This window comes from Hippoglossus hippoglossus, chromosome 20, assembly GCF_009819705.1.
Source record: "Hippoglossus hippoglossus isolate fHipHip1 chromosome 20, fHipHip1.pri, whole genome shotgun sequence".
Lineage (NCBI taxonomy): Eukaryota > Metazoa > Chordata > Actinopteri > Pleuronectiformes > Pleuronectidae > Hippoglossus > Hippoglossus hippoglossus.
Window position 1 is genome coordinate 7,992,706 of NC_047170.1, and position 25,572 is coordinate 8,018,277.

The following is a 25,572-nucleotide window of genomic DNA, read 5'->3' on the forward strand; positions in this document are numbered from 1 at the left end:
AAGGGAAATTCTTGTGCCAGCTTGCTCCAGCACAGTACAATAAACAATAGAGTACAACAGAATAACAAGTGTAAAAAATATTTGTGAAAATAAAAATATAAAGCGCATACAGAGTTAAAGAACCAGTAATAGAAATAACAATAGAACAGTAAAGTCATACTGAACTGAAGTGGCAATAGAAAGTAGTAATGACAATGAAGGAGTAAGTAATATGGAAGATATATTGCATATGATACTGCATATTGTATAGTGTCATTACCGCAAAGTAGACACACCATGCATTTGCTATGTATCCTGTAATTGGGTCTTAAAAGATGAAGAGTTTCAAGAATCATCGTAATCCTTTAAGTGCAGTGACAAAAAGAATCACCCGAGCTAAATCTAAAAGGCAGTGTGTGTGTGTGTGTGTGTGTGTGTGTGTGTGTGTGTGTCTGTTTGTGCACGTGTGTGTGTCCGTGACCTCGGCGCTGCCTCATGCCAGGCTGTAGTTTGGTTCAAGTTGCTGTGAGATGACAGGGGAGGTTGGGGGGGTGGGGGGGGCACGTTGCAGCAGAGAGAAGAAGCTGGGCCCAGATGACTGGCATTAAACAATGACCTCTGCATAATGAAAGATGGCGACAACGTTTCCCCGCTCATTACAAGGTTCCACACTGTGACAAAAATTTGCATATTCATATATTTCCCCCCCCCCCCTCTCTCTGCTACCACCACCAGACCCCCCCCCCCCCCCCCCCCCCCCCCCTCCCTCCCCTCCCCTCTTTTCACCGCAAATTATTTTTTTTCCCTGTGAGCAGGACATCTGCCTCCCTGACATCGCTCTGGAAGAGGGAAAATAAATAAATATGTGTGCAGGGAGGCACATGATCCGTCCAGATGCCACAGAAATATGGCACGATGTTGACATCACCGCGCGCACCCAAGACCGTGTGTGTTTTCCGCGGCTTAAGCACCAGGAAATCACGTTCGGGGTCAACGGAGAAGAATACAGCTCGGGCGGAAAAAGCGACAGAGGTCCGGAATGTATATCTGCTTTGCATATTGTTGTTCTGCCACAGTGACATGGACGCCACCACAACGCTGGTTTTGCAGGTTACGCACAGTCGGGGCCGACTATGATTCATGTCACGGAGGAGAGGATCAATCGGAGGAGAGCTTTCTTCACAAAACATCAAAATCATAGCAAAAAAACTCAAAACCTTAAATACACTTATTTACATTCAAAAACACAAAATATGAAAAGAAGTTTTGACATTTTATTAAGTGTATTCCACAACACACGCTGGAATAAAAAGGCAGCAGCATTGAGATTTTAATATTAAAGATTTTATTTGTCTTGTGAAAAGGCTCCAGGTAGACACATCAAAAAAGCATCAGAAGCTCTCCCACCCTCCACGAGACATAATTACATTTCAACATCAAACAGAAGAAGGTGCCACACATGAAGTTGGGCAAAATAGGAAATACAGACATGTATGCAAAGACAGTAAATGTACAAACTTCTTCATCAAAAGAAATGCTCGTGGTTCCTTTATAGAAAGAAAAAAATAACAGCCAGAAAAGGGTTGAAAAGAATGAAAGCAGCAAAAGTGGGGATTTGAATCCATTTTATTTAGTTGGGTAACTTTAATTCAAATGAATCAGGCTGAGCTGCTCCCGCCAACCGCGCCCGAAGAGTCGCCGATCTCGACGCGCAGCATAACGATCACCGCAGCACTTCTCAATACAAACTGTTTTATGTGAACACCTCAAGCTGAGGGCTATATAAATATAGAATTAGACAAAAGTGTTATTTTTTTCTTTTTATGTTTTCTTTTTTTCCCCCCTCTTTTCTTTTTCTCACTCTCCAGCAACATCCCCAGGTCGGGCTGGCTCTAAGCAGATGCAGGCGCTGCAGTTCCCTTATGATAGTTCTGCAAAAAAAAAAAGGTTTTCTTTCAACTTAAATCAGCAAATTGTGGAGTGCAGACCTTGGGGTATGTTCCTCTCCCCCAGAAAAACTTGCTCGCAGGGATCAATTTGAAATTTAAATCGCAGTGAAATGGTGTTTGTCATTAACAATCAAATATTTGAACCGTTGAAATACCTTTCGCCCTCTTCTGCATCTGCACCCTCTGCCCCCCGTTTGGAACCTCACCGCACGGGGCATCGTTTTGATGATGATGAATAAAACAAAAACGGTGGTGGAAAAGATCACAAAAGCCATTTATCATTATTTGTAGATTTTATAAATCAAAAAAATATCAAAACAAATAAGAGACGGGTAGGATATACATCATGTTGCATCTAGATAATTAAAGAAAGAAGGCAGAGTAAGCGAAAAGCAAACCGGAGTTGGTTTAAATGGTGCAGCAGAGGAAGGTAGGGGAAATGGAGGGAGAGAAGAGGTTCCTGTCATCTCTGAGAGACAGCGTCTCTGCTTAATGTTCATTAGGGGCCTGATTGAATTGGGGGGTGTAGCACTGTCACTGTTAATGGAATGATCTCTAATTGGGGCGCATTAGCTCTATAGGATCTGGCTAGTGTCAAAGGCAGACAGAGGGGAAGGTTGCAACAAGACATCCTGGCTATGCTAAAAATACACCAAAATAAAGCAAATGTCATCATCTAATAAACATTTGCGTACACTGAAATTAAACATTAATGCATCCCGGGTAGAATTACGACAATGTGTACTTATTCCCCCATCCTACATCGTAGATGGACTAGAAATGTCAACTAACTTCTTTTACCTTTACGCCCATTTTTTATGAGGACAAGGCCCATGGCTCTATCAGACCCTCAGAAACTTAAGTGTTGGATACGTGTGCGTGAGGGGAGAATGTGTTATGTGCGAGTGTGTGTGTGTCCATATGCACTGTGCGCCACACCCCCGGGGGCTACGACCGCGACGGTTTAGACATGGAGGTAAGGAGCAACTTCAAGGCCAAAGTAAGGTGTGCTCATGATAATGACGAGCACAAATGACCGCTATCGCCATCCAACAAGGCCCAGGACTTGATCCGTAATGGCTGCCCATAAAGGAGAATCATCATCAATGAAAATGACAGGTTATTAAGATCCAATTTTAATGGGGGGGGGGGCTATGGCTTTAGTATGATAGGTTAGCTATCTATAAAACCTTTACAGCCTGGCCCTGGACGACATCAGCCCCGATCCCCATCTCGCCGCGCCGTGTGCCAGAGACACATGCTAATAAGCTCACAACCTTTAATTAAGCAATATGTGTAAGTTGGTGGTCATTACTGCCTGATTTGTGAGCCACTTCATTACACTGAGCACCAGCCAGCAGACACATATTCAATACAAATCAAGCTGGCCGGAATATTATCCTGCTTAATGTGAGGCCAATATTGATATTTTATCACTCGTCTTCTGATTAGTGACTTTTAGAATCTTCATGTTTCACTGTCTCGCGGCTGCACTCGACACCGGGCCTTCATTAGAAGTGTTACTGGACATTGTTTATTAAATCACAAAGAGCCTTTAAGACAAGGATCTAGTGTATCGTATTTGGTTTGCTGTTATTCTGATGAGTGGGTAAACGCAGGTTTTATAAACGTGGGTAAACGAAGAGGTGATTGACTTCTTTATTGCCTTTCGGTTTTTGACCCTTTGTCCGATGTCAACGAACGTACCAAGGCACTGGCAACTGAGGCACTCTCTCTCCTCACTGTCTTCTGCCAAATTAGCACATTCACCGGGGTGTCTTGTTTCCATCAGTGACAATCAGAGCCTGAGTCATTTGACCCGGGAGAGAATGTCGATTGAATCCATTCCCATAGCTGACACAAGCCAGATATTAGAGGGTGGTTTTTTGACCAGTGGAAAAGCGGCTTTCGACATTTGTTTTCAGTCATTAAACGGTAAAAGTATCGTAAAGTACAACATAAAGAGAATATTCGAGTATTAAATAAATGTAAATGCTACTTTACAGAATCCTGCAGCGTCTTCAAGTCAAACAGACGGTTGATAAGCGAACTTACATCAGTTCAGGCTCCAACTATCTCTGTCTTTGCTCTGATGTCATTGGTTGAGGTCCTGCAGTGCAAAGCTAGAGCCACACCCGCTTCCTCCTACTGGCTCAACACGATGGGACCCTGAGGGAACCAAACACAAGATAAAAAAGATGTTAATCTGCTCAGCAAACAGAAGGTAGGAACACTTTGTACAAGCGAAGAGGGGGGGTTGAGATAAGGTGATGGGAAGTTCACCAATAAAGTGATTGAGACAATAACGTTGACACTCACGGCAAAAGAGTTTCTTCCGTTGGCGTAGCTGCTGGGGGGCACTCCTGCCTTCCTTGTCTGCCCTCTGATTGGTGGAGCCCTGACCTGGACAGGGAGCCATCCTGGGATCACCGTGCACCCCCTCGGTGTCACCTATCACCTTCAGAAGAAACGTGCATGTTAGCGATGCTCAGCCAAGCATGAATAGAAGCTTAACAATAAAAGAACTGGTGATACTGTTTTTAAAATCAACTTTTAAAGGCGGCGACTCTGGGGCCAAACGTGCCTCAAACATGTATCAGTGAGCGCAGGTTGAACTTGGATGACGGTGACTGAGATTGGCAGCAGGAAAACTATTTTCCTCGAGGCTCACGAGTGGTGTTGTCATGCAATAGTCTCTACCTCTGTCCTGGTGTGTAGAGTCAACTTGGAGGAGAAGCAGAAATGGAGACTATATGAAACTCTACCTCTGGTCCCAGAGGGGAAACCGGCTCTTACGACTCTGAATGGGCCTACTTCTGTGCAGGGATCCGAAGTTTCTGACTTTAATCTCGCGGGTATACACTGGTTATTCAAACGCGGGTGAACCTCCCATTGTCGGTAGAGTTTGCCTTTCTCCGCTTTTTTCCCGGTGCATCATGTTTGACGTCACGAACGCACCAAAAACTGAGGAGCTCTCTCACATCACTGTTTTGCCAAAGTAGCATAGTCACCCTGGTGTCTCGTTTCCATCACTGACGATAGGAGCAGGAGCCAATAAAAACCTACTTCAGAGCCGGGAGTGAAAGCTGATTGTAACCATTCCCATGGCAGACAAAAGCTAAATATTAGTGAGTATTAGTGGGGTTTTTTGACCAATAAAAAGGGGCAACAAATTTGGCCACAAACAAAATGTGTCTACTGCAATTAAAACAAATTTAATTAAAATACATTACTTCCCAGTTCAGATCCCGGGTGGTCTGGGCTCTTTCTCTGTGGAGTTTGCATATTCTCCACATGGTTGTGTGGGTTTGCCTCCCACAGTCCAAATACATGCAGAGCCTCTAAATTGACCATCGGTGTATGTATGAGAGTGAATGGTTGTTTGTCTCTGCACTATGCTGGCGTGTACCCCCCCCCCTCTCGCCCCACTGTCAGCCGGAATTGGCTCCAGCTCCCCCTGTGACCCTCAAAAGCATGAGCGGTGGATGGATAAAATATGCAACAAAAATAATAACCAAACGAGAGTTTTCGTCAAAATGACTTCTGACAGGCATCAAGTCCAAAACAAATGTAGGCTGACATTTCTTAAGCTGCAAATTACACAGATAGAGCAGCAAGTGAGCGAACTTTAAAAAAAAAAAACGCACACAAAATATGCCACAGAGTGTTTCTTTGTCTGAAACTAGTATAAACAGGCCAGATAATTACATGCGGTGTACTTTGGAGAAGTCCTCCTCCTAAGCAGATATGGCTGCCAGGGAGGCATTAATCTGCTCATGCAACATACAGTGCGTAGCCAAGGACATTCCCCTCTCTCTCTCTCTCTCTCTCTCTCTCTCTCCTTCTGTGTGTGTCTCATAGCCACACACACCACATGCAGTGAAGACAGCGCACACACACACACACACACACACACACACACACACACACACACACACACACATGCACGCAGCAGACAGAGCAAACTCACTTCCTGTATAAATCATATTCATATTTCTGAGGGCTGCCGATGACCTCACGGCAAATGAAGCGTGGGTCCTCAGCTCCGCAGCGGCAATCAAACGTGCGGCGGAGTAATTACAAAAGAGGGGTAGGAGGGAGAATTGATGTGGTTTGTCAATTAATGTTGCTGCAAGGTGTTTTTTCGAAAGGTTAACTTCTTCATATTCTCTGCATGCCAAATTAGGTCAATATTGGTCCGGCGAAGAGTCGCCGCCGCCGTCTTGTGCGTCGGCGTGGACGGCGGGCTGAGTCACGGGGAGCCGAGACAAAGAGTCCTTGTTAAACGGGAGATTTGAGAGCATATCATGATGATGAGGTGTCCCCGATGTCAAAGAGCGAGTCTCTGCGCCGCCTCCAACTTTCCATTTCCATCCCCCTTTCTCCCCATCATCATTCGATTTTACAGTTTGACGTTAAACAAATCTACAAACTACAAGAGGAATATCCACTCATAATTATACAAACCATGCATAATACAACACAGCCATTTCCTGCTGATATTTAAATAACCAAATTAAGTGCTAGCTGAAAACTCGCTCTGTGAATAAACTGCATACCTTTTGTTTCTACGAACGGTTAAGCACATCCACCCCAAAAAAAGGAAAAGCGGCGAAAAAGCAGCACAGCCGAAATTGCAGAGAAAAGTGTTTTTATTTATAGAAGTCGCTGGAGATGCTCATCATCAGCGTTTTTTCCGAGCCATAAATAATTTGTGGAGAGAGGTAATATTCAAGCTGGCAGAGCCTTAGTTGTGCATCTTTAATGGAAGTTTTACAGAAGCCGAGCCAGTTCTTGCATATGCTGCTGCCTCCCATATGGAGGGAAGGAGACAAAAGGAGCACAGTTGGCTTGTCCTATCTTTTCATAAGTCCATCTACACTTAAATGCTAGCCCCGGAGAAAAAGCGACACAGGGGGACATAAACCCACTGTGGTTTTAGGAGGCAAGATAATGACTTTGCCTGCATTAATTTCTTCATCAGCCATCTTGTTTCTTCAGACGGAGTGGTTACGAGGCCCTCTCTGAAGGTCCTAGGTTATATAGATGCATTTCCCCCGCATAATTTCGGCCTTAACAGTTGTTGTCAGCAGTGCAGTTTGTGAGTCGGCAGCTGGGGAACATCTGTTTATAGGTAATGAGTGTTTCCAAAAGCTACACCTCGCTTTACCTGTAATGTCTTTTATTGGAGCACACTGATGGGAACGCAGCTTTTTACTTTTTTCTTTTTTTTTTTTGTATGGTTGTGATTCAGCCAGAAGATTCCTTCAATGTGGTCAATATTACAGATGCTTGCCTCGGGCGCCAGACTGAACGAGAGCATATGATGGATCATTAATATTAACTTTCTTTAAACAGAATTCAATATGCGAGTCAATAAAGGCTTCATTATTGTTATATTTTTTACTGCAGACCCACATCTTAAAATTCACTCCTTCCAATTCCCAATTTTTTGCCCCTTGCTAACGACGCAACACAGAAAAAAACCAAAAAACTTTCAGTCAACATAGCTAGTCAATAATGGCTGAATAAACAGCAGAAATATTAAGTTTCTCATGACTCTTGCTCAGCCTCTCACACTCCGGCAAATCAAACAGGACACACCTCGCTGTTCTGCTCCTTCCAAACAGTGTCTAACAGTGTCTATAGCTCAGGGCACTTCTTCCAGGACTTGCTTTTTAAAAGGTGTTCGTTTAGACAAATTTCGGGTGTAAATTTGTGGGTATTATGCAAAGCCGCCGGACCCCGGGGCTGTGGTCATGTTAGTCTAAGGGAGGAGCAAGTCCTCGGGGGCATGGGCGTCCAGGACACCGCCTGAGAAAACAGGGCTCTTTTAAGGAAATAAGTCATCCGTCAATATTTCCTCAGTAAATGGAACCAGACTTCTAAGAGTAGCAGGATTAGCCTTTTAACTAACTGGGGATGGAGAATTAGGTTACATTATTACACAGTCAAATTAAGTTAAATATATTTTGTCACAGTCATCCTGCAGCTTTGAGAACCATCGTCACTGATGATCAAGATTTCAAGATGGAATAACAGAGAACATTCTCTAGACTACTTATAATAACAACAAAATACGTATAATGTATAATGTATGGTGCGTAGCTCAAATGTTAACATGTATCAAATAGGCCTTAGTGAACATACAGTGCCTCAGCATATCTGGATTAAAGAAAAACAAACTATATTGTTTTTTATTGCCCAGACATATTTACATATATCATACTTTGTCCTGTAACACAGCAGTGAAATCACATCACCATAAAACCTGCTATTATGTGTATAAGTGACAAGCCTTTACGGGGAAAAAAAATTGCTTTAGAATGTCATAACAACTGAGGGGAACAGAGATGAACTTCTTCTTTAGTGTGATCACTGCGTCCTATAGCAGAGCACTCTACGGCAGTTTTTTTGTAGCTATTTAATTTTTGTATAAGTGGCCTGCCTGGATGTTATTTCTCTCTGAGGAGCTGTCACCTTACATCTGAAGGCAGTTTGTACACAGCACGCCGTCGCAGTGTGTGTGTATCGCTGCCAGAATTATATAAAGCGCTAATAAAATCAGCTCAAGTGTTCTTCCGAGTGCTGGGGATGCCCTTTGGTGATCCCTGGATCTTGCTCTATACATAAAACCAGTCTACATATTCAGGGGAGGATTAGTTTTGAATATGTAAAGTGGGGGTCTGCGCTGTGAGGCGAAGGGGGATTGGCGTATAGTGCTCTCTCGGCGGCGGCACAGAGCACGGGTGTTATCGCTCCCCACTACCAGCGAGTGAAAGAGGACGCCATCGGCATCTTCTGCTACTGGAGGCCCCTGCCTGTTATGTTGCGAGGGACAGACAGCAGCACCCAGGGGACACAGTGGGTGTGAGAAAAGAGAGCAACAGAGAGCCATAGAAAGAGGGAGCATGTGTGTGTGTGTGTGTGAGTGTGTGTTTTCCAAGGACAGTAACACCTATCTTTCACTTAAGGTGGCCTCTATGAAACTCCCTTCACAGCTTAACGAATAGTGTGTGAGGGTAGAAATGATTTCTCACGGCAGAAATATGAGGATTTAACTGTGTTTCTCTAGTAGACTGAGGGTGTGTGTGTGTGTTTCTAGGTTATTAAGTGTAGTATATATATACAGTATTTCGGGATTTGCATGTGTATGTGTGTGTAAGTGCTCTTGTTTTTTTTCTTTTTGTAGGAGGTGAAGAGCTGTGTGTGCTTGTGTCAATGTGTGCATGCTCTGTTTGGCTACATTAAACTTTCCCCAGATGTCTTATCTGCTATGCACAGGTCTGGAGGCTACGCACACACACACACACAGACACACACACACACACACACACACACACACACACACACACACACACACACACACACACACACACACACACACACGGTGACACAGTGACAGTAATAAATGTGCCACGCTATACGTTCACTCACATGGGCTCACCATCACTCAAATGATGATGGAGAACCATTAGTACACGACAGTGCCTCAGAGCTAATTGTTTGTTACTCCTCTGACATTCAAACTTCAAAATATTAATTTTCTCGGGATGATCCAGGTCGCTCTTGGGGGACTGACAAAATGATCGAAGAAAGGGAAGCAGCTATTTTTCCAGTTTTTTTCCCCCAGTACTGAATTACATTCATCCTAAGTCACAACACAGTGTTAAACAGGATTAGGTGCTGGGGTTTATATAACGTGTCACAACTTTAGACAGGTTACTACCAGCTGGGGAGGAACTTTTACTAGTTACATACGCATGAAGTAAGTCTTGATTTGTTGTATTGTTGAAAGAAATAATAATTTCAAATATGATTTTGACCCCTCCCAAAATCTTTGTTGTAGTTTTGTACATTTTGTACAATTCAGACTTCTCAGACACCCCGGAATTTCATGGGTGATTTCTAGAAATGAGTGTATTTCAATGCAGATCCAAGTGTGGACGAAAGGGGAAAAAAATATTATAATATAATAATATTAAGTGGATATATTTCCTTTTAAAAATAAATGCACTCTGTTGATATCATACCTCAACGATGGCCCCGTTAGATTGTCGGAGGAAGTGTCTGTATCTTTGTTTCTGCCCACTCAGGTACAGGGTGTAGACGACCACATGTGTGCTGGTCTCGCCCTCAGGGTGGGGGGCGCCCTCCCTCAGAGCGTCACTGCTGGATGCTGCAGATTCAGGGAGGGGGTCTTCTGCTGTCCAGATATAGTCATTAACTGCCACCTGAAAAGCAAACACACACATTTTTCGTTTTTAAATCAATCATCAAAACACACAGACACTCACAGATATAGGTTTTCAAGATGGTATTTGATTTTAAAGAAAAAAAGATATATGTCAAACCAAAAACACTTTTGTGAGTAAGGATATAAAACAGGTATGTGTGGAGAAAACACAGCAGAAAAAAAAAAAGTGTCAGTAACTTTATTCGATTGAGACCATGTCTCCAAAATCAAAAACTTAGCCTTGCTGTTCATTTTAATTACATCTAACCGCAGCCACCAGACAAGCGCCACTGGTGTGCAGTACATCAGCACGCTAATTCCTACTAGTGCATGAGTCCTATGGGGCCTGATCTGTGGCAGATAAAGAGACAGGTTGTTTTTTTGTAATCATGCATACGTGTGTGTAATCCTGGTGGCAGGCTTGTTTGTGACCCTTTGTGTGTGTGTGTGTGTGTGTGTGTGTGTGTGTGTTCGTTGGGGCCGCACACACCTGTAATGTGCTGCCCTTCTCCATTAGGATGAGACACAGGTAGCAAGCGGACCGTATAACGTGTTATATAGGTCATGTAACTCGAAGTCATCCATGTGTGAAGATCATGGAAGCTCTCTCCCTCTCCGATAGTGTCAGCTGGTAAAGGCTCCAACGTCTATTTGTCCACGTGCATCACGGAGATAAAGCAGCAAATCTCCATACTGAGTAAATATAATTATAAAATGACTAAAAGTGGTTTGTCCTAAATTAATCCCAAATTCATATTCCAGACTGTCGGGCGGAATGTAGGTCCACATGTCTTGTTTTAGGACGTGATAATTAGTCGCTAGACCTCATCTACACAGGCATAATGCACATCTATAATCTTTTTCATTTGAACTTTCATTTTAAATTTCAGACGCAATGATGAAACCACACACACGCACACACACACACACACACACACACACACACACACACACACACACACACACACACACACACACACACACACACACACACTCTGCCCACATGGGAACATCCTCCATAGCCCTACTGATGTGCACACACAAGCGATATCATGGAAACAGTGTGTGTGCTATCATGTGTGTGTGTGTGTATGTGAGACAGATAGGCCCTACTGCAAACTCTATTACAAACTCTCACACTACACACATACACACACACACACATATAGTTAGAGTCACAAAGAGGAGTTTTTCAAGTAGTTTGTAAAAACTCAAGGTGACCCTCTAATTGGCTGAGTAATTATGATTCGTCTAAAAATACAGGAAAAGGAAAAACGGCAGACTCATTCAGCGGGGCCGTGAGTGGCAGGGTCAAGCTGAAGGAGAAGTTTAATTTAGTGGCGTATGGATGTCACCCCGCGCTTATAAACACTTAGCCAAACACAACTCTAGGCACTTCGCTGTGAAAACAGTGGGAGCCATTATCACACTTGTAATTAGAGGCATTGCATGAACTGCAAACGAGACAGCCCCCATGAGTAGGAAAGGCCTCATTGTCAAAATGTCAAAAAGTCACGAGTGCATAGAGGAAAAAGGAGACTAGCTATGAACATCTAAAGAGTGTGTGTGTGTGTGTGTGTGTGTGTGTGTGTGTGTGTGTGTGTGTGTGTGTGACTGTGTGTGACAGTGTGTGTATGTGTGTTCATGTGTGTAAGAGAGTGTGAGGGGGGGTGCATCTCTTCAATGCTAATTCCGCCGCTCATTAGTGAAATCGCCTCAACTGCGTCTTGCCTCTAGCTTGGCCTTGGTCCACACTGGGGGAAAGTGATTACCTGAATTCCGTCAGTAATCAGCACGTTGGCAAGTCGGCAATCAGTCTGTTTGGATAGTGTGTGTATTTTAATTTGCTCAAGCGGGAGTGTACACAAAATCTGGGATCTCTTCCTATATTGTGGTTCTCAAGCTCGCTTATGATATGGTAAAGAAAAACACAAATATTTTGAAGTCGGGAAAGAGTGAGAAAACACACTTTCCTGCTCTACTGGCCACAGGAAGTGTGCTCATAGAGCTGCTTTCAGACCTGCACTGATCTCCGGATAATCTCCTGAAGTTATTGGTTGTTAGTTATTAGGTCAGTCAATGTCCAAGTCAGTTGCTGCACACATTCTCCGAAGTTTCTCCTGCCAGACCCCAAGTAAAAACTCTGGATAATATCTGAACCGAACCCACATGAGAATACAGCAGGAGATTATCCGGAGGGTTGACCGCGAGAGAGTGGGCATGTTGACGACGTTTCTAACGTGATGGATACAAAGCAGAAAAAAAACAAAGAATACAAATATCTCAGGATAAAAAGCAAGAGCAAAGGAGACACTGACGAAGATGTCAATTTGGAAGCACATGGGATTTGAGAGATTTTGGTGCTAAGGGCCGACTGCGCTTTCAATCTGTTGTATACAAATAAACACGTGATCGCCGCAGTGGAATTTATACGTTATGTTCTCCCTCCTTCACGCCAACCCTTGGCATGAATACTTCACAGATATTTGTGTTGTTGTGAACGCGTGTGACCGGAGAATCTCCTGCTGCGTTCTTCATATGTGAAGAACGGTTAAGTCAAGACCCCATTGTGTGGACATTCTCCGGAGTTCATGTCTGAAAACAGCTTATGATCCGACCCCCAACCGTACAGTGGTGATAGAAACATCATGTACACCTGTCCCCTTTGTGATGTGCATGTGTATGTATTTTGGCTTGCATGAAAATAGATTGTTTTTCATGTTAACCATGCCAGCGTCCTACGCTAATTAGCACGTGAAATCTGGTTGACAACACCAGACAAAAGCCTGAAAAGGTGTTTGTGCGTTCGGTTTTGGGTGACGCCATTTCGTGTAACGCACCATGGCTCTCAGGATGCATCACCGCTGAGACACAAAAAGCAAAGAGCATTAGAGGGCCCGTCTGCTCTGCACTACTCTGTTCTGGTCTGTTGTGTTGCGTTATGGTAGTCGCCTGGCTTCTAGTCTTAGCCTGAGTGCTCTCTCCACTCCACCATTGTTCCATGTGATAGCACTAAGTGACTGATTTAGGTTCAATGCCTGCACGGAGCAGACAGGCCAGCTGTGGGTTAAGCAGATAGCATTCAAGTGAGCTAACCCAATTCAAACCCAATCAAGCTGGGATTTATTGTCGGGGTCTGTATTTAGAAATCTGATAGAGTCTGCATCAGTCCCTTGACTTTCATCAGGAGAGACAGGCCTTATTTCTTTTAGCGGATGACTATAAATGGCAAACCATGTTTTCCAGCAGGGACATAAATTTCAGGATTTGTAGACATTACTGCAAATGCACATGGCAAATGGGAGGGAGGGCCGGGGACACAGGAAGTGGGGATGGCACAGCTGCAGACATGGCTCCATGGTTCACAAATAGAGTCTGTCTGTCTCTCTGGGAGAAGATTTGATTTCACACCTGCAGAATCACACCATACCACATATGAATGCAGAAGAAAAGCGATCGGTTCTTAAATACAGGAGCCTGTGGAAGGGTTTTGTCTTTTAAAATCCACCACGACTAGTAATAAAATTTGACTGACCTGTCAATCATTTGAATTCAAGTCTGTGCAAGAGGGATGGACCAATCAGACTTTTCCAGGGAGGGCTTTTGCTATCAACCAATACGTATTACTAATCTAACATCAGTGTAATTTATCAAATGTACACTTCACTGTGTAAAACACCATAGAACTGTTTGTGTTGCAAGTGTGAAATACTTCTAAACTGCTGAGCCTTGGATTTTTACTACCTGTGTATTAGCTTTAGCAAAATGTCTACCAGCACACTGCTGTTGCATGACGTATGAGAAATGTCCACACACCAGTTGATTCCACAAACCTTTTCTTTAGTTGACCTCTGAGATATATTGGTGGTTTTGTGATGTGCAGACATTTCTCGTTTTCAGTTTTTTGTCAAGTCCAGCACCTCATGTTTATCAAGTTTGGATGTATGTCCTTTTCTGAATGACATAGTACCATGCACACATAGATTTAAACCCAGAACAACACAGAATTGAATTGAATAGATAGGCCCCTTTTGTTAGAGATACCTGATCCAGCTCTTTCAGTCTGTATTGGAAGGATATCTGCCATCAGCGTTGAATTGCTGAATCCCTCGTGTGCAAATATATCCTGTGATGAATTTTGGAATTCCTGTCGCTGAAATCCTAGTTTGAGGCTAAAGGAAAAAAGGCATCACTGCCTCAGAAAGAAGGATAAATGCACTAGGATATTCTTTTGTGTTATATTTAAGAACTGACCCATATTCATACCTAAATTAAGATCTAAACTTCCAACTAACAGCTAAAAAGAGGGCAGACAGTATCTGGGAATTAAATAGTAATTTTCCACTGGGTGATAGACTGGTCTGGTAATAGCTTTTGTCTGGAAGAGGTGCATTGCATTTTTATATTTTCGTCTCCCATGTCCTTGACTGTCACAAATATCAGTGCCTGATGTTTCCCTGCATTTTGTCCCATGTCGGATATAAACACAGCGTCTAAAATTAACCTCAAACCATCGTGACCCCATCAGCCACGTCTCTGCTGACGACCAAAACAGTTTGCTCACTTCACCCCTATGACCTTGCAGCAAACGATACCGAAGCCAAATGCAAAGTGAAAACTAATCGCAGGGTCTAGACAAATTAGATCTCACCCACAGCCAAATAACGTGTCCCTAAATCCACCTTTTTAAAAACACTGCCATAAGGGGGGATGCATCACTGGTTAATACACACAAACTAACAAGGCCCCAGAGTGAGTTATCCACCGGTATTTAATATTAAGCTTTTATTACGAAACGGCTGTTATGCACGTGTGTCCACATAGGTTTGTATTTGAAAGCATTTGTTTGCATTAGTGTGATATATGGTGTGTTTATATGTGTTGTGTGTGTGTGTGTGTGTGTGTGTGCGCCTGTGACTGGAGGGAAGAGAGATGGAGCAGTATCCATGGGCAGTCGGGCTGAGCCGGGCTGGCGACTGTCCGGGACAGGAGCCTTAGGCGTGGGCACGTACAGGCCTGTCAGTCCCCCTGATCCTTAAATGATTGATCCAAACTAGATAGCCATCATTACAAATTATGCACCCTCTCTTCCCCAGGTATCCTTTCCTCTGTCTAATTTTACCTTCCATTTGCATGTTCCCACGGACTAATTAAATCTTTCTCTTCTCTCTCTCCTTGTCTCTCTACCTCGCTCTCCCTGTCTTTCTCTCCCTCTCTCTCTCCTTCTCTCTCTCTCTCCGCGGCCATTGGTATGAAAAATAATGCATCACATTTTTTGGCACATTATTATGTATGAAATGTGGGGGCATAATGTATTCCAGTTGGTTGAAGTTCTCTAGACCCTGTCTGTAATGAGCACAACACAAGTAGGCTCATTACACAGCCTCTGCATGTTATACCACCTTTTCTCTCCCCTCTCTGTCTCCCACTCTCTCCAGTCTCAGAGACAAAAGCAGCTGACCTTCCCTCTGTCTACCACCCATGCACTCTCTTTCCCACCCTTCACACAGTCCATGGGCCGGGGGTTTTCTCCTGCCGCTGCCGTGATCCTTTTGGTTTGTGATTCTGTCCCACTTGGCTTTAATTTACAGTGGGAAAATAATTAGAATCTCACTTTTGCAAAGAGTGGAGTGAAAATGTAAACAATGCTTCCCTGCGGGCGGGTGCTTCATCACTTTGACAGGTGCATTTGAATTTGCCTGGGTGGCGGACAGGCTTGGTTATTTATGTGTCAGTCGCACATGGAAGCCCCGGCTGTGGCTGGGACTGTAGTTGGGACTGAGACTATAGGAAAGAGAGTGGAGCGATACCTAGAGTCGGGAATAAGAGTTTTGATTTTGGAGAAAACTGTGGATGATTCTGGTTCTGGACCTGGTGTTCAAGGCCAGAGTGGGAATGGAGGATCATGTGGATCTTGTGTTGTGGTTGAGGACAGATTTTTTGCCAAGGATGGGGAAGAGAACTCACACTGAAACCTGTTTTTTCAGATCAGGGGAGTGAGATATAGCTGGGTGTGGGACTTTGGATGTGGATGGTGCTTGAGTATGTAACTATGTATGGGCTGGTACCAGCATGTTATAATATCAAGAAGAACTTCTATTGTTAAAGGATTATTTTAATCTCCCAGATCATCTGAAGTGTCTGATAAGATGCCAAGTCACCTGGTTATCAACTCTTTTCTAATTAAGTTACGTTCTGATGATATTCAATGGATGAATCATAATTACTTGTGTAGTTGTCACTGTTGTTTGTGGGATACCACATCAGGACCAAGGCAGCCTGGCAGGGTTGTATGATATAAGAGTTTAAAGTTATCAATGCTCTATGTGTTTGAAAATTTAAAGTATTGTAAAAAAAGTTAAATGGAGACATTGGTCAACACCTCACAAAAAAGTTTAATACCAGGTTTCATTTTGTAATCTAATTAAACCTGTGTTCCGAAATGTGAACTGGTTGTCTTGCATAAACGTGTTAAAGCCAGGTATAGTTATGGCAATGGATTGGGCCTAATTGTGTCCATGATGCTTTTCATGAACGAGGAAAGATTGAAATCACAATTTACTTTGGTAATTCAAGCAAAGTTCAGGGCCTGGGATTACAAATGGCGTCTGAATGTTCTGGCGCCGCTTTTAATGCAAAAATGACCATGTTGGAATTTACAACAATGAGAATGGTTCTCATTAGTCAAAGGCTTGAAATGAAAAAGAAAGCAAGACCAGTCTAATAAAAGGATTTTGCAAGATGTTCTAAAACATGAAACTGCACATACACAGGTCCTGTGGCAAAACCTACCAAGTCTGCATTGGTGAGGCCAATGTTGGTATGATGCCTGAAGAGAGTGGCACTATAAAGAGGATGGCATACTGGCACAACCCGGCCTGGACACTGAATTCTAATCAACTTAAACAAGCAGGCTATCTCTAGTCCCTCCCTGTCCAACAAGACACAGAGAGGCAGCTACATGAGCAAACTGGAGAGACCACCAAAGATGACAATGAGGGGACCGAAGGATCCACACACTACAGGGACTTGTCAAAATGGAGATGTTGACATGTCTCCTATATATCCGCGATGCCACGTGACATACTGTTGTCGAGAGGTGTTTGTGTTATTCGAAAGATGTAACGAAGTACAAATGAAGTGAATGCATATACAGTACATTGGATGTGGTGAGGCTTAGCAGTATCACTACGCGCAGTGGTTGTATGTGGCTGCCGGTTGACAGGCTTAGTCGAGCCCAGAGGCCTATGACTGGATTAACTTGCCCTTGAGTAGGTGAACGTATATGACAGTTCAAAGGCACTTCAGGATGCACGATAATGTAAATGAATGCGTCACCGCTCATGCAGCCCCGGCGTCTCCAAGTTCAGTCGTGTGTTCTGTGTGTGTTAGTGGTCCAAGCCGTTTCGTTCAATCTCGGAACTAAACTGACCTTTACACGCTCGGCACATAAGGTTGATAGCCCAGCAAGGCATTATTTATGGCAGAGTTATCATATTATGAGTGTTTTGGTGGCTTTCATGGTCTTTTAATAAGCCGCTAATGAGGAAGTAACGTACTGTGAATCATAGCTGAGACGAAAACTGCACTCTTAGTCACTAGTGAGAGGCGTTCTGCTGCTCAAACCCACTTTTCTCTACTTGTATATGACTTAGGCATAGTGTCTAAGCATTTTTTGCACAGAGTCTATAAACATAAATGAAAAAAAACTGTATGAATTATCTACTGAAGAGCTAGGAAACCGTGGCCCGAACATATGATGTCTTTTTTTGTCTCAGAAACTTTGTTTTTAAAGGTGGATGTATTTCAGGAATAGACATTTATGTTTTCATTCATTACAACAGATGTTCTTTTTAATGGCCCAAGTACCATTGTAACTATGGTCCTTTGCAGAGTGTTGCTTTATGGGTTATTTGCGCTCTAATTATATTGCCAGGCTATTGGATGTTTTTGAGTCCATCTCAGTGTTCCCTTTGTCCACTTTAACCTGCACGACTTTCTGAAAGCCGATGTTTCAGACTACATCAATTTATGCCAAGTGAAACCTGGTTGTGAGTGTCTGGCACTCTCCTGCACCGCCTGAATGACAGACAGACAGAGAGGGCCAGTAAAGTGACTCGCAGGGCTTCACAGAATTTTTCATGGTCCACCGGTTCGCCGATGCGGCAACCCACTTGGCTTGCCACATTGTCACGGCAGTCCAGATGGCGAGTCCGACTATCAACCGGGAGAAAGTCTGTCAAACAGCCAAGAATTACGTCCGTCCCAGATGAGCCCGTCTCTGCAAACGTCTACAAAATTTAAAATGTCAGAGAAAATGATTATACGAGGAGAATTATAGTGAGAGAGGACTCGACTCGCTAACCCGACTCGACCTAAACTAAATCAGCTGACTAGTGGCCACTGGGAAAGGGAGCGGTCCACAGAGGTCCAACCAAACAAAGATTTTGGTAATCCGCCAAACGCTGTTGTATGTCAGCTGTGGGAGGATGAGAACATTTCAGTTCAAATCTTCACTGTGAGTCTTGTTTTACCAAATTTATTTTGTATGCTGCGCAGTGCGAGGTTCATGAAATACCACTCAATTCATCAGTGGGCATATTCTTTTCGCTTTTCTCCTTGCTAGTTTGTTTTAATTAATTCATTATTTGAAAAACAAGAACCTCTGTTGTGATTTTACAAATATTGTAATGATAATGCTCCAAAATGATATCAAAATGCCAAATTACCATGTACTATTCTCAAATGGCCAGACCCACCTCTGTCACATTGTTTTTATTGCTAATAGATTATTGTTGGTACTCACACTTAGCATCTCTAGTAATAACAGATTCAGATGGAAAGGATGATTCTTTTGTACAAAGAAAATATAATAATGGGAGAATTAGAACTGCTTTGTGATGTTGTCCTGGAAGTTTCATACATGAATATCATTCCTTGACTCTAATTTATCAGCTTCCTGACACTTAGGCCTCACAGAAATTGTATGTTTCCTTATTGACAATAAGGACGAAGAAACATTGATTTCAGTCACAATATCCTTTCTTTTGTTGTACAGATATGTTAGCCATATTGTCACTGTGATAGTTTTATGTGGATATTCAAAAATAAAAGTAATCACAATGTTAAAATGTCGCGGGCACACACAGGTAGAGGAAGGAAAACATTACTGTGCAATAGGGTAGACATGGCTACTTCTTTTGTCCACAGATCCTCATCCACACACACACACACACACACACACACACACACACACACACACACACACACACACACACACACACACACACACACACACACACAGTAACACTCATCTACATGCTACACACACACACATACATCCGCGCTCACGAACAGACAAAGCCTCACACAGTGAGGCAACGCATGCATGCGTCTCCAACGCCTGCAGGCGCTTGGGGCTAGGCAGCAGGGAGAAGGGGGAGGTGAGGGTTGTGGGGAGATGAGGAGGAGGGGGGGGGGGGTGCACTGTGCAGAGGCTCTCTAAGCTATAGAAGGTCAATCCCTCCACTCCACCACCATCACCACCCCGTGTATCAGAGCTGGCCCGGGTTCAAAGCCTGTTCGCTGTGCGCATATCACAGACTGTATGTCGGCACACAAACAAATGTGCCAACAACACGGGCACATCGACACATGAACCAGAACATATGCACTGAGGCCACTCACTCACATACAAATTTGTAAGGAACGGGCACGTCTATGTAGTGAAGATGCACAAATCTTTATACATCATGGGTCACACCGCATAAGTGCACATGTTCATCCACAGCGATGTTGACGTATGGACATATAGTGTGAACCCAGTTCCATAGCCACACACTGGCTTTATGATGGAACGCATACACATGCAAGGCCAAGCCGGGCTGCAGCACATTGCACATGGCTGGGAAAGGACCAAACCACAGAGCATAAAAGACCACAGACATACATGCATGGATAAGCCAAGCAATGTCAGCCATTAGAATGGAAATAGATATGCTATTATTGTAAATTTGGCCAATATGTGGTCGGTCGGCAGATATAATTGGAGCAGCTTGAAAATGGCATGGATGCACACTGTCTGCGTTGGGCCTGATTTGGCTGAAGCAAAGGTCTGTGTCTGGTTAACGCACCACTGGACAAGACAAGCAACCCATTCATATTTGCATGCAGGGACACAAACATAGTGTACGCATCGCATAGTGACAAAATGGCTTGTATGCTACGGTGGCTCCCATCCACCCTCCCCTTATTACTGTGCCCATAAAGCAAAGATCACTGTCTATAAATATTTCAACTTGAATAACCATAGTTAAAATGCAATAATACCCTCTATCCTAAAGTAGCACAGACCAAATTGGACGTCAAGGGGAAGATAAACAAGCAACAATGACTATATTTACAGTCAGAATAAACCGAACAACTTTAAAAGAGATTATCCAGCGCGATAGTATCTCTGAGTGCCTAAGATAATCCAGAAAATAAGATATGCATAATTCGCTGTAACTAATCTCCTTTGCAGAAAATAAAGCCTACTCCCAGCCTACAGTAAACAACTCAGATAGATAGCAGCCCATCTTTTACTTCCAAGCAAAGTCTGACTCACCCACGGGCCCCAAGGAGATCACTTTTCCAGGTTTGTTCTGGAGTATATTTTGGTTTACCTGCAGCTCAAGGGAAAATAGGTCCTTTGCATATTTTAATTTTAAATACTAATATTGCCTGTTAAGTGATAAAGTCAAGGCACCATATGCATGAGGTGATAAAAGCCTTGAACACATTAGTTTCATTACTGGACCTGCAAACATGTAACATCAAACGTGCACCCACTGCCATGAAAACACTTGTCTATATCTGAATTTAACGTTATTTTACGAATAAATCATTACAATTTAACCAGAGGCAGGAAAAAAAAAAATCTGACATAAACAAGTCCTAAACCTTTGTATTATCACACCCAACATTTGTCATTCTTTTGTGCTGGGAAAAGCACTTACTCCAGGTGCATGGGAAATTTTAAGATGCCATGCTTGGATCTAAAAATTTCAGGAGACCGAGCTTTGTATTACGATGCCGCAGAGACATGCCAAAGTTGAGCATTGCCTTTGATATCCCGAAATTTGACTTTGGATTAGCTCAAATCTAATCAGGCCTCGGAGGCTGAAGGTGATAAGTATCCAAGCCAATAACTGAAATGATGCTGGGAAACTCTCTCTCTCTCTCTCTCTCTCTCTCTCTCTCTCTCTCTCTCTCTAACACACACACACACACTGCTCTGTCTCTTTAAGGTTATGACTGAAACCCTTATGACAAAAAAAAAAAAAATCCAAATGTCTATCTCTCCTTGGGATGTCATGTGGGGCTGTTAAGACACGACACCTGTCACAATCACCAGACCTTCCTCAACCCCTCCAGGCCACAGGAAGCGGCCAAGGTCAAACCCTTTAAAGGGAAAGGAAGGGAGGGACGGGGAAAGAAGTGACTAACGGCGGACAGTCACAAAGAATCAGATCTGTCAAGTTCAAGCTGTAAAACCTTTGTGAGTCAAAGGCTGCATATGCCGGTTTTGTATGCGTGTGTCCGAGTCTGTGTTACATACAGGATCACACAATTATTTCATTTTATTTTCTTCTTGCAAAACCTCTATAAGTGGCTCGAGTTGAGCCGTCTCAATATTCGTTCCATCGTCGGCTAATATATTTTTCAAATCCTTCAACAGTCCAATTTGTTTCCGTCTGTGTCACATTATGGGATGGCAGGGGAACAGGGCACGACTCCCTCTTCAGTCTGGTTTTGGAGGATGAGGAGGGAAAGGGGCGGAGAAGCGTCTGAAAGTGGTGAAAACCTGGCGTCCATTTTAACCTCCTCCATCTGGACTTGTTTTGACAGCTGATGGGCGAAGCTCAATATTTTTAGGGGAAGTTAAAGGAACACGCTCGTCCTCAGTGACGGATTCATGAGAGACATTGGAAAGACAAAATATTTTCTTTCTAAGCGTATTAGCTTGATCCTTTTATGTGACACAGAGGTTGACCATATTATTGGCTGCGAACCAAAAGGCACTTCCTTGTTTTGACTTGCTATCTCTTTTTTCATTCTCTCATCCCCTCCCTCTTTTTCCCTCCGACAGAAAAGCCTGCCCAGGCCCATGCTTTCGTAGATAATGACATCCTCTCCCTGGATTAATTGTGAGGGACACATTAAGCAATGGGGCTGACACTCCCTGTAATTAAACTGTTCACACCGACGAGTTCCTACTGGAACACTTTCTCCTTTCATGCTCTATCTCCTGCTGGAACTGAGGGTTGGTCTAGATATAGTGTATTAGTGGGATAGGGATATGATAGTGGAGTCGATCACCTTGAAATCAAGAAGAAGGGGGCGGTTTGAGGTCTTGGCCTGTGTTCATAGAACTCAATCAAATACAGTCAGATAAAAGAGTTCAATAAAAGCAAGGCGGAAAGATGGAGTGGTTTGAAAGTAGCCTACCAGAAATGAATCATTAAAAATTCATAAAATAATCTAATCTAATAATCTAATCATCCCATCTAATAAATGATGGACGAAGAAAGCTATGATTGATAAGAGAGAATAGATTATCCTCTAATGGGCACTTTAATACCTCTATGGCAGCAAAACAGGTGCACACCCAAAGTACATGAGTCAAATGCTCCCTTAGAAGAGTCAACATAACATTTAGTCCTGGCACTGATTGAACACACAATCGTAGTGATCTTTTAAATGAGTCTGCAGACCTACTAGAACTCTGTGTCCATGCCTCTACACGCCCGGGTATCTTGAGTAACTGATTAGTGGGACAGGATACGGATATTGTGTGTGGCCCTCTGCTCCTGCCAGCAGGTGCTAAACAGAGGTCAAAGAGGAGGCACATACATCACAGTGGAGCCTGCTAAGAAAGGGAGGGAGAGTCCGACTAATGCAAAAATAACTCATAATGTCGTCGCACCCATACGCTCCCTTGTGACATGGTTTGAGAGAATCCCTGGCAGATGTTGCACAAACAGCTCTGAGGACAAGCTACTACTCTTTAGCAATGGCAGAGTTAGGATTAGTGTATGAACGGTATTAAAACAAAATGCTAATGTTGTCATACTATAGTTAATAATCATACAGCAACAAAAACTATACATCACCTCACTGCTATGCCTCCTGCAAACAGCTGTGTGTCTTTTTTTCACTCCTTCCAAAACAAATGCATTGGCTGGCCAGGTTTTTTTACAACAGGAGACAGTGGAAACACTTCCGCTTTTGTCCACAGAGGCGCCAAAATCAATGAAAATGTCCCTTGTAGGGGCTTTCACCGACAGAGCTGCCGAAGACATGAGCATGTAAATGTGTCTCCCGTTGCCAAGGTAACCGACGTCCAAGTATTTTATGTATATTTTATATTGAAATAGTAATCGGAAATTCTCCATTATGCATAAACATTAATTATTCATTAAATAATCACCAGCCAGAGTCTGGAGGGAGAGAGACCAGAGTCCGCGCTCCACCAAATCGCAAGTCAGTCTCAGCTGTCAATCATAATGTCTAAACCTGTTTCTATTGAATCAAATAATTAATCAAAACCAAACTATTCTGGAAAGATAAACACTTGTCATCAGAGAACTTCCTAAAATGACAGAACAAATAATTTGACGTGTACTTAGGTCCATGTCCAATCTACTAACATGGAGGAGGCAGTATTTATCACCTGTACTGCACCCAGCCACCAGGGGACGATCTGGACACTTTGGCTGCAACTTTGTGGAGCAGTCCGGTGTGTCCATCCTTATAGACAGTTGATACACTGCATTTATCCAACGTTACCAAACACTGACACAAAAGTATAAGATGGAAGCTTCAAAACCCCAAAAGTGCTATTCAGGATATAGTGGTATTTGGGATATTCTAAGAAATATAATTTGGAGGGATTGTACATTTGTTTGATCTTCATCTGTTTTTTTTTCTTTCTTTTCCTTTTCAACCACTGTGCACCACTTTCACACATGACTGCCCAGCGAAGTCTGTGTCCTTTTAAGGGAACACAGGCATGTAGCGTTTGCAATCATATCTCATATTGAGCTCCCTAATGCTCATGCTGCGGATGCTGTGTGTGCTCTTACGTCACCCCTGTCCCTGCCTGCCAGCTTGCTGTTGCCCCGGGGGCCATTGGGGCCCTCAGCGATGTCCACTAAAAACAAAACCATCCGCTGTAATTGAAGAAGCCACTCTAATGTGACATGCACATGGAGGCGCGCGGCAAAGGTTTGCATGCACGTACCCACAGATGTGCATGGCACATACGCGTACACATGCACGGGCATACTGTGTAAATGAACTCTGTATGTAGGTTAACAGCCCTGCATTCAGAGACATTCAGCTCGGCACATGAATACACATGCACGCATGCCCGCACACTGACCACATTGCTCTTTGGTAGAGGTGACTGGGGGGTTGGGAGGACTCCGGTGACCCGACACTTATGCACACGCTCACACGCTCACACACACACACGCTCACACACACACACACCATAAACCCATAGATGCCCTCTGATTCCAGATGACCCCTCCTGTGCCACGGGAGCACTCAGCTCCTCCTCTCCTCTTCTGCTGTTCCTGTGTTACTGTTATGGGTTCCTGCTCCGGAGCTGAGGGCTCTATTGTTAGGTGACAGCGGTTCCTGTGTATTCCGCTACGGCCTGCTGCTCCCTGTGTCTCCCTCCCTCTCAGCGCTCCGTCTTCCTTCACTTGACATTAGATTTACGTCTCGGGTGGCCTGATACTCACTTTACTGTAAGATTTGCACAGCTAGACTGATAGGAAAGGCAGATAGATGAACCAGATGAAACAACATGTTACAGTGTGCATTGTCGCTTTGTGAATTTCAGGGATATTTCCTTCTGTGGCACGGTAGTAATTTATTTTGAGTATTTTATTTAACATTAGGGAAAGATAGAGGTTTTGGTCAGGGCTAAGGTCTTTGCACACCATGTCCAAATGATTTGTCTGAAATTGTCACGTCTTAAAATAAATTCCACCTCACATTGTGTCAATCACGGTTACACACTGAAAAGAATAATGATAGTAATCATATTAACAAAACATCTGCATACAAGAAATACACACTTTGTGTGCAAAGACTTTAAGGATTAGGATTTTATCTGAAACCACTATTAACGTTTTACTTTAATGACTTTAATCAAGTGTTGTGCATAAACACAAACATATTTGGCAAGTTACAAATACATAAATTAACAATGTATTCTCATTATCTAAAAGAAAATTGTGTTTGTGCTCGTTTTCTGCAAAGTAGTTGCATAGAAACACCATTTTCAGTAGTTGGAGCTGGATTAAGAGTTGCGTCTCCACTAGTTAATTTTCTTTTCCCAAATATATCTACATG

General features: G+C 43.3%; 1 protein-coding gene across 1 annotated transcript in view; it reads right to left on the reverse strand.

Annotated features, from left to right (window-relative positions):
* Positions 1-1,345: 1,345 nt before the first annotated feature.
* The window catches only part of ofcc1 (orofacial cleft 1 candidate 1), a 41,353-nt gene continuing 17,126 nt past the window's right edge, over positions 1,346-25,572 (reverse strand). The window contains exons 5-8 of the mRNA XM_034572896.1: positions 9,962-10,162; positions 4,248-4,386; positions 3,984-4,097; positions 1,346-1,910 (exon numbers count right to left, since the gene is read on the reverse strand). Coding sequence (XP_034428787.1) covers positions 4,024-4,097; positions 4,248-4,386; positions 9,962-10,162 — 414 coding nt within the window. The 3' untranslated portion in view covers positions 1,346-1,910; positions 3,984-4,023. The remainder of the gene's footprint in view (positions 1,911-3,983; positions 4,098-4,247; positions 4,387-9,961; positions 10,163-25,572) is intronic.